Source organism: Pithys albifrons, chromosome 10, assembly GCF_047495875.1.
Source record: "Pithys albifrons albifrons isolate INPA30051 chromosome 10, PitAlb_v1, whole genome shotgun sequence".
Lineage (NCBI taxonomy): Eukaryota > Metazoa > Chordata > Aves > Passeriformes > Thamnophilidae > Pithys > Pithys albifrons.
In genome coordinates, this window is record NC_092467.1 from 17,877,593 (window position 1) to 17,894,237 (window position 16,645).

Below are 16,645 nucleotides of genomic sequence, written 5' to 3' on the forward strand. Positions count from 1 at the left end.
ATACACAACTGCAATGAAAAACAGGCAAGTGATTTCACTTACTATATGGATTACAAAAAGTTCTTAGTACATTTACATTTGTAAATACAAATCTGCTTAAAGTTTCAGTTTTAAAAACTTTCTACATTTTCTTAGGTTTCAGGGGCCCTGATACCCCACTGACTGCAATGACTCTAATTAAATCTACTTTCTTATGGTCCAAAATGAACATCTGACTTATTTATGAAGTTTGCAGTGAGAAATACTGAAAAAAGCAAAAGATTTCCTAATGCATATTTAACAAGTTTTATTTTTATGTTCACTCTCAGCACTATCTCCCAGGTAAGCTGCTTCCTGTTGTGCACATGTATTTGCATAGGACTCTCTTCCATCTAGCTCTTGTTACCAGCACAATTCAATATCAGTTATATAAAACTAGATCTTAGAGGGTATTCTATGAATCCAAGTATACATTATCAATGGCAAAAAGTTCCCACCTTACAAGTGCACTAAGTTAGGGGAATGACACATTGTTTTTTACACTGCTGAGCATTCAGAAAACCCACAAGGAGGTGTACTTGTTAGCGATTTCAATACCCTTCCCTTTTTCAGAGGGGAAGGTTACACTTGCATTCCATATGTTTCCCAACACCAACCATGTGAATGGAATCTTGAATGTGTTATGTAACCTCTGTTTATACTAAATCGATCTATTTTTTAATGTTAAAAGCCACACTGTGTTTTACAAGGCACATCTAAACAGTAGTTTTCCCACACAGTTACAATTTCAAAAAACATCATAGCAATATTTGTTGCCAATATTCCAGTGTAACTGATTTTGGTATGCTCATAACTTTCAAGGCATTCTTCAAGGCTGAAGTTTTCCACTTTATTCCAGTTCAGAAGCATTTGAGTTAGCAGCCTGAGAAAAACCTTTAAGTAGTAATAGAAACTGTAGCATAACTGTAAACAGAATATTCTGCTTTATCAATAACCCAGAGCTACAAAAAGAATTACCCTAGATATGACATTCAGCAAAACCTTCATGAAGAAGTCCTTTAAGCTAAAGAAAGAAAGCACTGCAGTCAGAAGCTATTTATGGTTGAAGTTTAACCTGTTGCATTCCCAAGAGTATCTACAATGTATTCCTCTATAATGAGCTATCTAATCTAAAGCATGTCATCTTTAGGAGACAAAAACACACAAACTAACTTCTGACTGAAAAATACCATCAGGAAGGTGACTTCTGCTTGATGAAAGGACCTGCATCTTCTGACAAAATTTTAAAGTTTTAAGGAGTTTGTGGCTAATTCCTAACTGTATTTGGAAGGGGATGATTGTGAGTGGGTGGGGTGTGTTCTTGTGATGCTCTCTCAAGCATTCTACTAAAGATGTCAAGAGTCACAGGATAAAAATAAAAATCTGTCTCTATAATAAAAAAAGACATTAAAGTACACAAAAATAAAGTACAGTCCCAATCTGTCTACACCACTTTTCAAACTAAGATACTATATTTAGATCAGGCTACCACCCTCTGAACTCCAAACTTCTCTGACCTCTCTGAGCATTACTCGTTTCTTTTTCATGCCTTCCCAGTGTTCTACATAGCCAGGACACAATGAACTGGCATTATTGCTTCTGCCTAAGCACAGGGTCTCTCCATTTTCTGGAGATGTCAGAGCCACAGCCAGCCCTTCCCTTCTTTGCTCACCCTGCATGAGGAAGGGCCAGCCCTGATCATTCCCAGTATATGCCACTGAAATACTGACTGCTTCTGTATCGCAGGTTTGCAGCAATTCCCAGGAGATGTACTTACCTGTGTACTGAGCTTCAAGTATATTCATTGCAATAAAGAAACATGTAAATACTTCAGGACAATAGACAGATTATAACAGTGGAAAAATTAATAAAAGTAATTAGAAACATCTGACTTTTTAACACACACTGTTAGCAAAGTGCAAGACAAAAATTAGTGGAGAAAATCTGCAAAAACTACTATATGCTAGATGGAAATCAAGAAGAAAATAATTTAGCTGCACAGTTTAGAAAGTGCACATGAATCAATTCAGAATACGCCAGCAGTTAAGTTTTACAAATATGTTTACTTGAAGTACTGCATAAACCTTAAATTGAAAGTGAACTAATTAAAGTAAATGCAACAAACGGGAAGGGAGAAAAAGGCAAAAGAAAGGAAATGTTACATCTGAGTTCATAACAATATTTAAATGATTTTCCTAAGGATCTCTAATTATATAGATATTACAATCTGCAAATGATAACTTTGGACATGCAGTCATTCTCAGCCTAAAACACCGGCTTTATACGAGCTTATAAACAAGCAACAAACAAACTCAAATATTGAGGAAAACATGCTTCCATTAAAGGAGATTGCCGAGTCCCACATGGGCAGCAGTTCAAGAATGCTACACTACTAGTCAGGCATGGACGATTTACAGTACTTTTACTTTTCTACTGCTGCCACTAAGTTTAGAACATGTCCTACACAAAGGCCTCAGTGATTTTAAAACACTCTGTAGATCTGGAGTATGCTTATTTTGGTACTTATCAATACAAGTGTTTGAAATCCTGACACTGTCTTCTATAATCTTTGCTAGAAACCAGTTCACTGTGTTGTGCCTCCCCAGCTGACCATGCCCGTGTATTTCCCCACGTGCCCCAGGGGGTGGCAGGCAGCACACATCCTCACAACTGCAGAGGTTAATATTTTTAAGAAAAGCTGACACTTCTTTGCCATCATTTGTCTTATAATTGCAGCTTACATGATTTGAGTATTAGACAAGAAATAATCTTGTCATGTCTTAGGCAGATCTATCTATAAAGAAAACAACCTCTTAAAACACATTCCACTTCATTGTTTTGCAGTGTCTTCCCAAATAAATAAACATTAGAAGTTGAAATGCAGTGGATGTATTTGCATATTATGCTTGTAAAAAGCAAGAGGCCACACAACCAATTTGCATTCCTTCTAAACTCTCAACAATAGTTTTGGATGATTTGGGTGTTACATTACTTAAAAATCCAAGTGATAATGTGCATCACAATGATGAAAAAGAAACTTCAATCTCATATCTATTAACCTGAGTGTATAATAGAAGGGGTTATATTCCTCTATTCCTCTTCCTGTATAGGAGAAGAGTAGGTAGAAGAAAAAAACCCAAGCAACATTTTTCCATTTATTTAAGGATTGGCATACAGTTCTAGCTCACATTACATAAATAAGCCAGTTGTAATCAGAGAGCTTTGGAATACCTGGAATCACCAAAAACAATCCCACTGTTTATTCTGAATATAATTCTCCACCTCACCAGCACAAATTTAAGATGACACATTCAGAGTTTGTCAGTAAGTATAAGGAAAATGAGAAATAATTGTCAATTTTGAAATTACTCAACCAAAGAATTTTGAAAACATTTAATCACTCCAATTTCTTATTTCTGCACCATATTCTCATGCCTTTTGCCCCCCAAATTTGACTAAACTTCTGAAACACATTGATGCTCATGTAACTATTTAGAGGTATTTTGTTATCACAAACATTCAGCTCATCATTGTTTGGTTTTTTTCCCCCCACTGAATATACAAATGTCTCACAGTTACTGAGCTATTTACTAAGTGACACATGTATTCACACCAAACTGTAATACCTCACTCTCTTCCTTATCTTTATGAACAGCAAGTTTATAGTATGATTTGCACAGTACTTTGCTTTCACTCCAAAATTCAATCCTATCCATTTCAATCTTTCATTTCAGTTAGAGACATAACAAGACTCAAGATTTTTCAAAACTACTTCCTGCATCAAGACCGTAAAAGGTCTAACAGTAACTTCTGAAAGTCAGATAATAAAGCTGGGTCACATCCCTACCTTCACCTTGGCACTGCTCTCAGCCTTTGACACACAAACTAAATGTAGCTCCATTATCTATCCATGCATGATACCCAAACCAATTCTGTTTTCAATGCTTTTTCAGACAAACTGGTTTTCACATGCATATTGCGAGACTTTCTGCTTGAAGAATGCAAAGCTACTCAAGAATTGCCATGACAGTGCTTGGACTGTTCATTATGTGTATACTGATCTGCAGCAGAATTGGACTCTTCACAGTCCTTAAAGCCACATACATGGGAGTAAATCTCAGCCTGTAACCTGACAAACATTTTCTGCATGAAACACCACTGTAGGCAAAAAAGTACCCTAAAGAATGGACAGTCCCAGCCCCTGACAGTTTGTTCCTGCCCCAGACCACTCACTGATACAGGGCAGTACAAACCTCCATATGGCCACACAGTGACCTGGATTGTGAACCTGATCTGATTGAAAACTAATTTGGGGTGAAAAAACTGTACTGAGACAAAGCAACAGAATCTGTTCACCATATAGCTGTCTGTGCAAATGTAGAGCAATACAATATGGCACATCCTCACATTCAGCAGCAGAACCAGCTGACAAAGTCTGACAACTTTTTCGAGCAACAGTCCCAAGTCTGTATGGGCAAAGCTCCCAGTTTCAGTGTGTGGTCCATGAACCAACTAGAACTCTTCCATCCTAAATTTAAATGACAGACCTGTCTTACATCTCAGTGATCTGCAATGAAAAAACCAAACTAAATTACCTTTTCCCACTTTTCAAAAATACATATGTTAAAGTTCCTAAGTTCACAAACCAACTAGAGCACCAGTGATACACTAAACTGTACCATTCATTCCTGTTTAATTAGCCAGTTTGTATTTCAGACTTTGAAAACAAGAATTTTTTCCTGCTTATTATAATTATCAATTTTCAATTTCTCCTCAAAAGTTACATGAAGTTTATATATATATAAAAAATAGATGTACTTACATACGGATGAATAGAAGAATAATTTTGGAACACATGCACCGCAATTATTTCCAAGTACTATTTCAGATAAATAACAACTACACTTTCTCTCACTTCTTGTTTTAATAACCTATTTATTTCAATAGTCTAACAAATATGAGTACATAGAGGGATGTTATATATGCACTTATAAAGTTCATATACATGTATTTAATTTTTAAAATTCCTTGGAGAAAATATACATGATACTGATCTTCAAGTGCTTTGAGTATCAGCTTTTAAAAACCAGCAAAAAAGTTGGATCAGCCCTTATATTCCAACAGTTGAGCAATATTCTCTGAGTATAAGGCCCAGAACTAATATAGAAAACTAGTATTGTAGTTATCCACACGGAAAGTTCTCCTTTCTGACCTGATTTGCTTGCAAGTGCTTCTATCGCACTAACAGAGTCTCACATTATTTCTGTGACTTACCTCAGAACCATAACACAATCTATGAGTACTCTGGTATTGCAGACTTAATTATGCCTTCTCCTGGCTATAGACCTGCTGCCTATTGTATTTTGTGACACTCTAATAACAGCTCTGGAAAATTAGTGGGAAGCTTGTCTCTCTGTTCTTCTCAATAGAAATGGAACCAATTCTGCTACTTTCATTTTCAGGTTCACATATTCTTGTGTTTAATGAAAACCTGAAATCTGTGAGTCCTACTACCGTGTTGCAGGGTAACAAGTGTTCGAAAAACCTCAAGAGAAAAATCAGTTTGTTTCAGCACCAGACTCCCATCGTAACCCCACAGACATAAACCACATATTACAGGCTTTTGATTCAAGCTCTCCAATCTGCACTTAGAGAAGAAGTCAGAAATTCTCTGCTGTTTAAAGCCCACTACACCTCCAGTGAAGAAAACAAGACTTAAAGAAATCCACAGAACAGGAGGCAGAAAAAGCTAACTAACTTAGTCATGTCCACATTAAGGTTTTTACCAAGCCTGATTTTTATGATGGGCCACAGCAAACCCTTCCCAGGTCTTGTCACAGATCAACCTTTCTTGATGGCACAACAAAAAAAGAACAGGGAAAAGCTGCATTAAACTTTCATAGCCCAGCCCCACCCCACTCTTCTCAGTCAATCATTTATTATTTGGTACCTGATAGCCTCTCTATATAAATAATAAAATCACAAAGGTTTTTAGTATAAATGCAGCCATCCTAGGAAAATATACTTATGCTAATAGTCCTATTTTCAGCCTGGCTGCAGAAGCTACAAACTACACTGCTGAGAGCACAGCTCTGCCCTCTCAGTGCACCCACTGCAGAAGTGCTCTGTACACCACAGCAGCTGTAAACAGGAAGTGCAGCCACGGTAGGCATAATGCTGATACAGAGGAGAGGAAACTGCATCTACACCTAACATCAAGAAAAACAGAAGGCATGGCCTGCTCTTAAAAACAGTAACATCACCACTACCCAGCTGGTGGTCCCACAACTGGGGTATAGTAACTGATCATATGAACTCTCTCAACTTACCCTACTTGTTAAGTTAAATGCATTAGCCTGAATAACTTGATTTCAGCGTCCTGTTAACCAGAGTACAACAGCAGCAGAATTCCCAGCAGAGCTGGTCCATTTAGCTGAACATTAGCCTGCAACTGCACACTACTATCTGTTCACAGAACTCAGTCATGCCATCCTCACCAGCTGCCAGAATTGCATCAGCAAAGCTGATGGATGACACAAAACTTCATTAGTTTGACACACAGTCACGGAAGTCCCAAAGGCTGCAGAAATCATGAGAAAACCCACAGAGCAGCACTTTGATCCATAGGTTGCATGCCTGCACTGCCCATGCAAGCAGTGCAATTCACTGGTGAGCTGTCAAACAGCAAGTAACCAGTACCTGTAAAATGGCAGTAACAAAAATGCTGCCGACTTGTGTGACTGTGATGTTCCTGTGTAGGTGCAGCTCCAAATAAACAAACATATATATCAGATACAATGTTACTTGTAAGGACAGTCACAAAGCAATTTGTTAGCTAATGGCACTGCTAGTTTCTGTTTCAATGTAGTACTTCTGAAAGGGATCTCAAAGTAACAGAAGTCATGGATTGGATCCTTCAACATAAACCTCATTTTTAAAAAAAGAACCTACCCTGCCCACACCAAACATTAGCATGAGATGCTTCAGCTCAGTCTATTCCTGAACCCATTCATTTACAATCCATTAGAGAAAAAAACAAAACAAAAGAAACAAAAAGCCTACCATCAAGCATTTGGTAACTGTTGTACAAGTCATTTCTAGCAAAAGCAAAAAAATAAAGCAGACTGAGCATTGCACTGCATGTAACACACATATAAGGCTTTGTTACTCTGAATCTAAGTAGAGGTCTTAGTCTCTAATTCAGCAAAGCACTGAGACATTGATGAAGAACTTCTTAATCCCATCATTAGGTTCTTAAACCACTATCTCCCAATGTAAAGGACATGTTTATCTAGTTATTCTACTACAGATTTCAGGTTGCACTGTAACGAATGACCACTCACCATGTATAAAACCATTCCAGAAGAGCTATTACACAGACTGTAACTAAATACTTTTCTACTAGCCATCACTAATAATTTATCTTGAGTTAAAATAACAGATCTGAGTTTTAAAAAGACAGCTGCTCTGACAAAATTCAGTCAAATGTATACAAGCTCACATCATATACAAGTTCCTATGTTAACAGAATTAAAAAAATGGAAAAAACCCCAAACCAAAACAAAACCAAAATCCCCACCCATGCACCTACCTAAAGGTATTTTAAGGACAGTTTATGTTCCACTGATAACAGGATGTATATTTTACTAATACAAGTTTTGAACAGAAGACTGTTGAAAGAGTAATATATATCCACAAATGGAAAAAAAGCCTGAAGTGCTTCCCTAAATCCACTGGTTCTGAAAGCATTTGTAGGGACCTAACAAGTCCCAAGGAGCTGTACACGTTTCATTTCTAAATTGCAGCAGACTAGTTCAGGATATTTTCACTTGAATGTGACATTTTCTTCTGAAGAAACAAAAGTAATTCAAAATTATATAAAGCTAATCTGCCCTAGCTGAACACTATTTGAAGGCTGTTTTACTGCTGAGTGTTCAGCCCAATTACAATTCCTCCTCAAAACAGATTAATTAGGTTACTTGTACCTTTTTACGGTGTCCTTAGGCACTTGACCACAGCTAATAATAAATACCCAGTACTTTCTATCTCTGGAAAAGCAAACATCCTTACCTCTATTCTAAAGATGAGGAAACTGAGACATGAGTAAGCAAAGTCATCTGCCTAATGTCACCTGGATGAGAGCAGAGCAGCCAGGAATGAAATTCAGGTCTTAAGAGTCCCACCTAGTAGTGTAACTCAAGATGGCAAGGTACAAGTGCCCAATTTTATACACAAAACACAGTTGTACAACCTAAGGCTCCACTGGCCAATTTGCATTATGCAGACTAACAAAATACTGAGCATTGTTCAGTCACATTCACTTTGTCAATATTCTTGTTCCAGACATGAAATGGAAAAATAAAACAAACAAAAAACTATAGTGGATGTGCCAACATACAATTGCAATTTACATATATTTCAGTTGTGGTTCTGTTCATTACTATTAAAAATGAAATGTTACTAATGGACTTCAAACATGATTCTATCATGAAATTCATGCTTTAAGATCTCTAAGTACAGCATCATAGGAAATCAGATGACTGGAACATTAAAACAAAATATGCACTAAAAAATCCCTTTATTCTGACAAATATAGAAATAAAGACATTTTTCCAATGTTTTGTGATATTAGAAATATGTATTATGGCTGAATTTGAAAAATTAATTCCAGGTAGAACCTTTAATACTTCCATTGGAAGTAACTGAGGATCTGTTACATGTTAATTTACTTCAGGGCATAGCTCAAGTTCTCAGTGTTGACCAAGCAATTTCATTTAAACAAATAAACCCAAAATGCTCTTTCCCCCCGATAATAAACAAGTATTGTTTTGAAAGCACAATTTTGTGTGAACCTAAAATTTTCTTAAAACAAATCCTGTAAGTCCCAGGTTTAAAAGATGTACAATACTGTCTAGAAAAGAAGTGGTAGTGAACACCTAGATGCACAAAAGGGTAATCACTGTGCATACATAATAGTTTCATTTAAATACTCTTAGTAGTAATTTTTGTTAACCCGGCCGTATCAGCTTACTATGCTGACATCTACCATCACTGCCAACAAAAGCACATGTTTTGGAAATACATACAACTTCACAAAAGACCTTCTCTTTTCTTTTTAATAATGATTTGAAAAAATCGAAACAACTTTTTTCCACTTAAAATATTTTATTTCTTGGATGCATTATTTAACAGCCTACAGCACCATATATTAAAGTGTAATTTTATGAAGAAACAGAGTTGCCACTTCCACCAGGAAGCAAAGAGTTAAAGACTGTACAATTAACCTGAGAGCAAGCACTAGTTTACCTGGTGGACAAAGTTCTAAGGGATGCAAGCCCAGAGGACAGCAGAATTTCAGAAGAGAAGGCAACATCAGCAATACTCTTACCCAAACTCATTCCTCCTTCTACAAAAAATCCTGTTCTGGAGATAAAAGGAGGTAAAAAAGGGTAATCTGGTTTTATGTAATCTTTCAATCTTTAGTAATCAGGCTATTTCACTGGTGAAGCTACTGAACAGAACAAACCAAAAAGAGGATTTGTTTACCGCCAAGTGTACTTCAAACTATGCATTTGCTGACTGCTGAGGAGTAAGTGCTGCATTTTTCACCGCAAACAAACTCAGCTAAAAACTTGCTAGGAAACAAGATATACTTCCCACATCCTATTAACAGTCCGTGAAATGTTAAGTGTAAAATACAGAAGAATGGATACAATATTTTGTAGAAAAAGCAGATCAGAGATGTCAAGTGGATATTTGTTAGGAGAGGTTTTAAGGAAACTGCTCTGTCACTTCTGGAGTCACCTTTTTAAAATACAAACTGTCATTGTGAGAAGTGCAATTTAGGGCCTGTTTAATTAAGCCCAGTACACTCTGAAACAAATGCATGTACCACAACTATGTTTTACCTTTTCTTATTAGCAGTTAGTTATTTTGTCTTTTGTTTTTCACATTTTCTTAGAAACCACCTCACATCCTGTTAGTAGATGTGACAGTTCACCAATCTTTTTATAAGAAGTGTTCCATTGGTTCATGACTACTGATCCACTTGTATTAACTTAATCCCAACCTAACAGTTTACTCACAGCATACTGGAGGTACACAGGGCTGCCATAACCAAGTCCATGCAGAACATGCAACAGCAGCCAGCACTGTATTATACTGATCACTGACTGATTCTCACTCTAGGCCATGTCAGGAACAAACTTTGGATTTACTCTGGGTGTTGCTTGTTTTCAGTAAGTTTTCATGAGTGTTAGCAAAACATCTACACCATTGGCCATGATCTAGATCAATCCAACTACATGACCCTTTTAACCTTTACTTTAGCCATGCATTCTACAACTTCCTCATCTTTCTGCACAGGATTGCAATATGCAAGCAAAAGCCCATTTTACACATAAGCACTTTTTAAGTCAGGGTTCTTCAGACTGAGGAAGTTCCTCCTGAAGAAACCCGAGTGAAATGGCGTATCTCACACTTCACTGTAGTTCCCTTTACTTTTGGGCAACACCACAAACCCAACCTTTATGTTTTAAAGTATTCCCAAGAAAAGTTATATGGATGCCTTCATATTTCACTGCTAATATACACCATCACAAACAAAACACCATCTTTACAATGTTTCTTCTTAATATGGAAGTTCCTCTTAAAAAATACCTCAAAGTTAGTACTTCATGAAGCTTAAACCCCACTGGGATTCCCAGTAAAACTTCTTAACCTTTCTGTTTTGCCCGAGGAACTGTATTCATCAGTAAAGAAGTTACCACATATAATGGAGGAGACAATATAATCAAGAAATCTAATCCATCCTGGTTTTATTCTGTTTTGTTGTTGTGAGCTTTTAAATTTTTTTTAATTATTACTTTGGTTGAATTTTTTTAACCAGTATCACTGTCAGTCTCATCTTTCAAGAAAATAAGCAATAAAACCAAACCCTCTCCATTTCCAAAATCAAAATACTCATTTCTGTTTAAAGTTATGGGAGCCCCACTCTCAGTACTTCTGTAGAAATGCTCCTTCCATTTATGTTACCGTAACACTACCATAGCAAGTTATTCACACAGCTCCCCATTTCAAACAGGTTTACTGGCTTATGTATCATGGTATCAAGTTTGTACTAATGTAGTGATTCTTCCCAGGCACTAATCAGTCACTGATTAAAGTTCAGCATTTTGGATGGAGGATGGATTCTTAGCCTTCAGCCATCTCACATGCTACAATATTAAGCAGACTGTTACATCTCTGCTGTGCCTTCTTTTCCTTTGTTACTCAAGTGAGCACATCACTAACATTCAAGATTACAGGAGAATTTAACATCATTTGTGAAATAAAATTTCTTTTTTTAAAAACATGCCTTTCTAATTTGTATTTGAGCATTAAATTCAATACTTTCCATTTATGGACTTCTTACTTTGCATAATTGTCTGTCTAATAAATTCAGAGACGTTCTTCGCCTGGTTAAACACAACAATTTACATAGATTTAGCGATGTATATTAAAAAAAAAAACAAACAAAAAGGAAACCAAACTTTCTTCGGGACACGGAAGCTGGAGAGGTAGCAGATTGAGCTGACATGTAAAGATAAGGGCACAGAAATGAAACTCCCGAATTGCATCTAACCTTGCAGCTGACAAGCAAAAAAGTTACAGTTGCACGGGCAACCAAAAGCAGTCAAACTACAGGGGTGAAAAACTCCAATCCTTGAGTCTTCAAGACCTCTAACAGCGTTGCGAGGTTGTTTGAAATTATTTTGTTGTAGTGACAAGAACCCTTGCGGTGTGACAAATAACGCTGTTCGCACCATTTTCTCCTCTTCCCAGGTTCGGCGTTCAAGGCCTACACGGAGGAAGCTGCTCCGGCCCCTGCGTGGTGCCATGTCCGGGGCACAGCGCGGCTCTGCCTGCCCCGGCGCGGCGGCGGGGCCGGGGGAGCCCCGTACCCGAAAGGCGGCGGGGCCGGGGTAGAGCCGTACCCGAAAGGTGGCGGGGCCGGAGGAGCGCCGTGCCCGGGCGGCGCTGGGGCCGGGGCGGGCGGGGGGCGCTGCGGGACGGGGGGCGCGGCCCGGGCAGGCGCCGGCGGGGGACGCGGCCGCTCGGCGGGGACAGGAGGGAGCCGAGCACAGACAAAAGCGGGTCGCGGCCGGCGGCGGGGTGGGGCCGTGACCGGGCGGCGGCGCCTCCGCTCCCAGGGGAGAGCGGCGGGAAGAGGCCTGGGGTGGGCACGGGCTTCCGCCGCCGCCGCCCCTCCCGGCCGGGGTGCGGTGCAGGGTGGGCGTCCCGCGCCGAGCGGCGGGCAGGGGGCGGCGGGGCGCGGCGGCTCCTCCGTCCTCCCTGCCAGGGACGGGCGCGGGGCTGGGGCGGCGCCCCACGGGCGCCTCTCGCCGCTTACCTGTAGCTCGGTGAAGAGGATCTCCCTCTCGGCCGCGTTGGACGCCATTGCGCCGGAGTTTGAAGTCCGCACCTGGGCGCTGCTGCTGCCGCTGCCGCCGCCGCCGGCGGGGAGGGGAGCGCGGGAGGCGGGTCCGGGGCCGGCACTAAGGGCGCATCGGGGGCGGGGGGAGCGCTCCGCGCTCGGGCGGGCGGGCGGGGGTGCGCGGGGGGGCCGCCGCCCCCTCTGCTCTCATGGGGGTCGCGCCGGGCACTGGGGCGCGGTGCGGATCCCGGGGTGCGGAGCCCTCCTCGCGGTGCGGTGCCCGAGGTGCGGAGCGGTGCCCGCAGCAGTGCCCGGAGCGCGATGCCGTGCCCGCAGCAGTGCCCGGAGCCCGCAGCAGTGCCCGCTGTGCGGTCCCCGCCGGGCGCGGCGCTCGGCCCTGGCAGCGCTGGGGCCGCCGCGGCTGCTGCGCCTGCGGCCGCCGCCGATGTCGCACCATTTGGCTGTCACCCTGTCGCAAACGCCGTCGCCGCTTTGCGGCTCCCGGGGCACGTGACAGCGCGAGAGGAAGAGCGGGCTCGATCGCAGCGGCGCGAGGCCCCTCAGCCCCTTCAGCGCCCTCAGCCCCGCCCTCAGCGCCCTCTGCCCCTTCAGCGCCCTCTGCCCCCCTCCCCGTGCCCTCAGCCCTCCCTTCAGCGCCCTCAGCCCCCCCCTCCGTGCCCTCTGCCCCCCCCTCCGTGCCCTCTGCCCCCCCCTCCGTGCCCTCAGCCCCCCCTTCAGCGCCCTCAGCCCCCCCTTCAGCGCCCTCAGCCCCCCCTTCAGCGCCCTCTGCCCCCCCTCAGTCCCTTCAGCCCCTGCAGCGCTCTCAGCCCCCCTCTGCCCCCCTCAGCCCCGCTCTGCCCCCCTCAGCGCCCTCAGCCCACTCTGCCCTCTCAGCCCTCTCCCTCCTTCCCTCCGCACTCCGCAGGTGCCCCTTCCCCGTCCATTCAGCTCCAGTGCTGGGAAATGCTCTCGTTTGCTCCTGTGGTGACGGGGGTGGGAGGGGTGCGTGTGGCACATCGTGGCGTTGGTTGCGGCAGGGGCCCGGCTCCCCCGGCCCAGGAGGCAGGCGAAGCCCTCAGTGTGTTGGTTAGCGAAGGCAGGTAGCTCAGGAAGCAGAGGTCACGCTTGTCCCAAGCACCCGGAGAGAGGGCAGCCACCTGCCGCCCTGGGGACCTGGAGCAGTGGCCCGGGAGGTTGTGGTGAGTGGGGGCTGTAAATGCCGTTTTTAATAGTTTGAAGGGATTAACAGCATTTGTACTTGGGGTGCTTGGTGAGTGTTTTGGGGTTTGGCACAGTTAATAAGCTGGCTGAGAGCTTCAAAGTCAGTTTGAGCGTCTGGGAGGAGATGGTTTCTCTCCCCTCGTGGCAGCATGTGACACGACCTTTTATTCTGAGCTTCCTGCCTCTGTCGGATGTTGGTGGGCTCTTTTCACCTGCCCATAAACATGTGCTTTCTGTTGTCGAGTCCATACATACGTGCATTCTCATTCCACCCTAATATTGGATGTTACATTAGACTAATAGGACTCATGCAAAATGCTCCATGGAAGCAATTACAACTTCTTTCCTTTTTTAAAAAAAGCTGTGCAGTTCATGTCAGACTCATAAGCTGACACATTTTCGATGGATTCAACCTTATGCAAACATCAGCATTTGTTCTGTTTATGCTACTGTATCTCTGTATAGCTGCAGGCCAATAAGAGTGTAATTGGTCTAGAACTGCAAGTTACATGTTTGGTTACATTGGTCTAGAACTGCAAGTTAAATTTTAGAGGGTTCAGTTGGTTTGTTTTGGGTTTTTTGAGGAGACGGGAATGGGAGAAATTAACATTAAATTACCACTACTACTACATTAAATTTCCACTACTATTCCTAGCAAATCTGAAGCATTGTAGGTGTGCTTATACTTCCACTGAGCACCAAATAAACCTGAGAATCTGAAGTACTATGCTGCAGTACAAAAGAAGGTTATGAACATATGCACACAGTTAATTTCACATAAAAAAATTAAGATAGTTCTACAGAATCAATGCACATTTTTACTGAAATTACACTTTTTCACTGGCTTACGTGTATGTAGCTGATTGATATAGTTCAGAATCCTGCCCATAACAAAATCTATATATAGCCTTAGTCCACGTTAAGCCACTGGCTTAATTTCTGGTATCTATGTGGCCAGGCATCTACAGGCTCAGAGGAAAACTTGACTTGCTGATTGTCTAAAAAGTCCCTATTTTACAAAGAATTTTATCCAGTAAAATTTGTGCCAGCACAGCTTCAGTGTCAGTGGTATAAAGTAGTCTTATTTTAGTGGTTACATGTCACTTGTAGAGCATGGTGTGGAAGAGCATGGTAGGGGGAGGTGTGGAAAGATGATTCTACACTAATTTCTCATTTTGAGCATGATAGAATGATTTCAAACTGTATTTAAACTTAATTTGAACTGGTTTTGAGAATCGATGTTGAAGGATATAAAGAAATAATCAGAAATTACTGGTTACTGTGACTCAGTGACTTTGTACTCTTGTCAGTGTGTATGTGGTCCATTACTGCAGCTCCTCCCATAGCCTGCATCTGTTGAAAGGAGGGAAATCAGTGCACTTGCATGATTATTTTACAAGGTGTGTTCAGAGGGAAACGCAGATTGTGCCCCAAAGAAAATCTATAGGTGTACGAGTAGGTGTCAGCAAAGTTAGTGAAGCTTGAGATTCTCTGTAACGTAGGCAGCCAACTTTGGTTCATACTTAACCTAGCCAGCCTATTGGGTGTAGCTTAAAACTTATTACCCTGCTCAAGACAAAGCCTGTAATCTTCTTTTTATTCCCTTAGATTCTTTGATGGAAGTGTAGTGGCACAGGAATCAAAAGAGAAACTGGTTTCATGAAGCAGCGTTGGTTTAGCTAAGTCTCTGATACTTAATCATTCTTCCTTCAGAGTCTGGAAAACAAGGCAGCCCTGGACAACTACAGCTCTGCATTTAAGTGCTGTGATGGTGAATTATGGAGCAAGAGGGAACATTCCGAGTGAGTCCCAAAATAGAAGGCAGTTAAGTACGTAAGGCCAAGAATTTAGAATTATATGGAACCCTGAGTTCAGCCTGTGCCTTAAAATATGTGAGTGCTATTTCTTCAGCCATTATTATGTTAGCTCATCCCTGCACTCAACATGCTAGAAAAGCAAACGGAATGAAAGAGATACCAGTGCAGCTGGCTGAGGCCTTTAATTGTTCCTTTTCTTCAGGTTGTGTTATTAAAGTCTTCGTCCCAAAGACCTGGAAAAGTGAATAGCTGAGACTTCCAGTGTTCCTGGTGCAACACACGCCTTATGAGCCCTTGAGCATAGTACAGAACTCTTTAGATAATTGTGCTGGGTGCTGTAAGCAAAGTCTAGGCTGTTTTTTAGAATAGTTCTGATTAGTCCAATATATCACTTAGAGAAGAGCTTGCTTTCACTTGGTGATGCATGTAGGAATGAAGACTGACATGTGAGGAACACCAGATAGGAGTTAATTATATTATTATACTTAGTACTGGCAAAACCCTACCAGGAAAAAAGTAATTTTTTATTGAAGCTTCTGGTTAATTTTGCTTGTTTAAATTAGTGTGGTAGGTCTAGAAGGACAACAATGTAGAGACGAGCTTGGGTATGGGCTAAATGAAACTCTTGGGAATGAAGAAATACAATTCTACATGCACTGTTAATTGAGGAGTGGGGGGCAGAGCAATAGTAGGCCAGCCCACCACCTTTTTAAGCCCAGAACAAGCTCTAGGAATTAGTGACCTTTTTAATGGGGTAGGGTAAAGATTATTGAATTTTACAAGTAACATTAACACCTGTTAAAGGAGATCCTTGTCTCATAGTAATGCTGAATTTCACAGTTCAAGCTTACTTTGGTATAGTATTTAAGTTCTTTCACTTAGGTATAAAGAAAACACTAAAAGAAATGTAGCCCCAACATTAGTTAAAAAAAACAAAACAATACCACCACAACATGTTTAATAATGTAACCATTTGTTGTTGCTGACTTCTGGACACAGCAGTGTTACTCTTGTATAGTTGTTCTTTTACGCTGGATCCTCTATAAGCCTGATGAAATGCTGGAACTATAAGGCATAGAAAAAAGGAGAAGGGGGAATGTATACATCTGTGTCTTCTTTGTTTGTTTAATTCAGCCTGGAGCTGTTGAAAACATGATGAATAGTACTTTCCATC

The 16,645-nt window shown here is 41.6% G+C and overlaps 1 protein-coding gene across 1 annotated transcript in view; it reads right to left on the reverse strand.

The window, feature by feature from the left end:
• The window catches only part of PKN2 (protein kinase N2), a 53,329-nt gene extending 40,452 nt beyond the window's left edge, over positions 1-12,877 (reverse strand). Inside the window, exon 1 of the mRNA XM_071564636.1 lies at positions 12,410-12,877. Within this exon, the coding sequence (XP_071420737.1) occupies positions 12,410-12,457 (48 nt within the window). The 5' untranslated portion in view covers positions 12,458-12,877. The remainder of the gene's footprint in view (positions 1-12,409) is intronic.
• Positions 12,878-16,645: the final 3,768 nt, after the last annotated feature.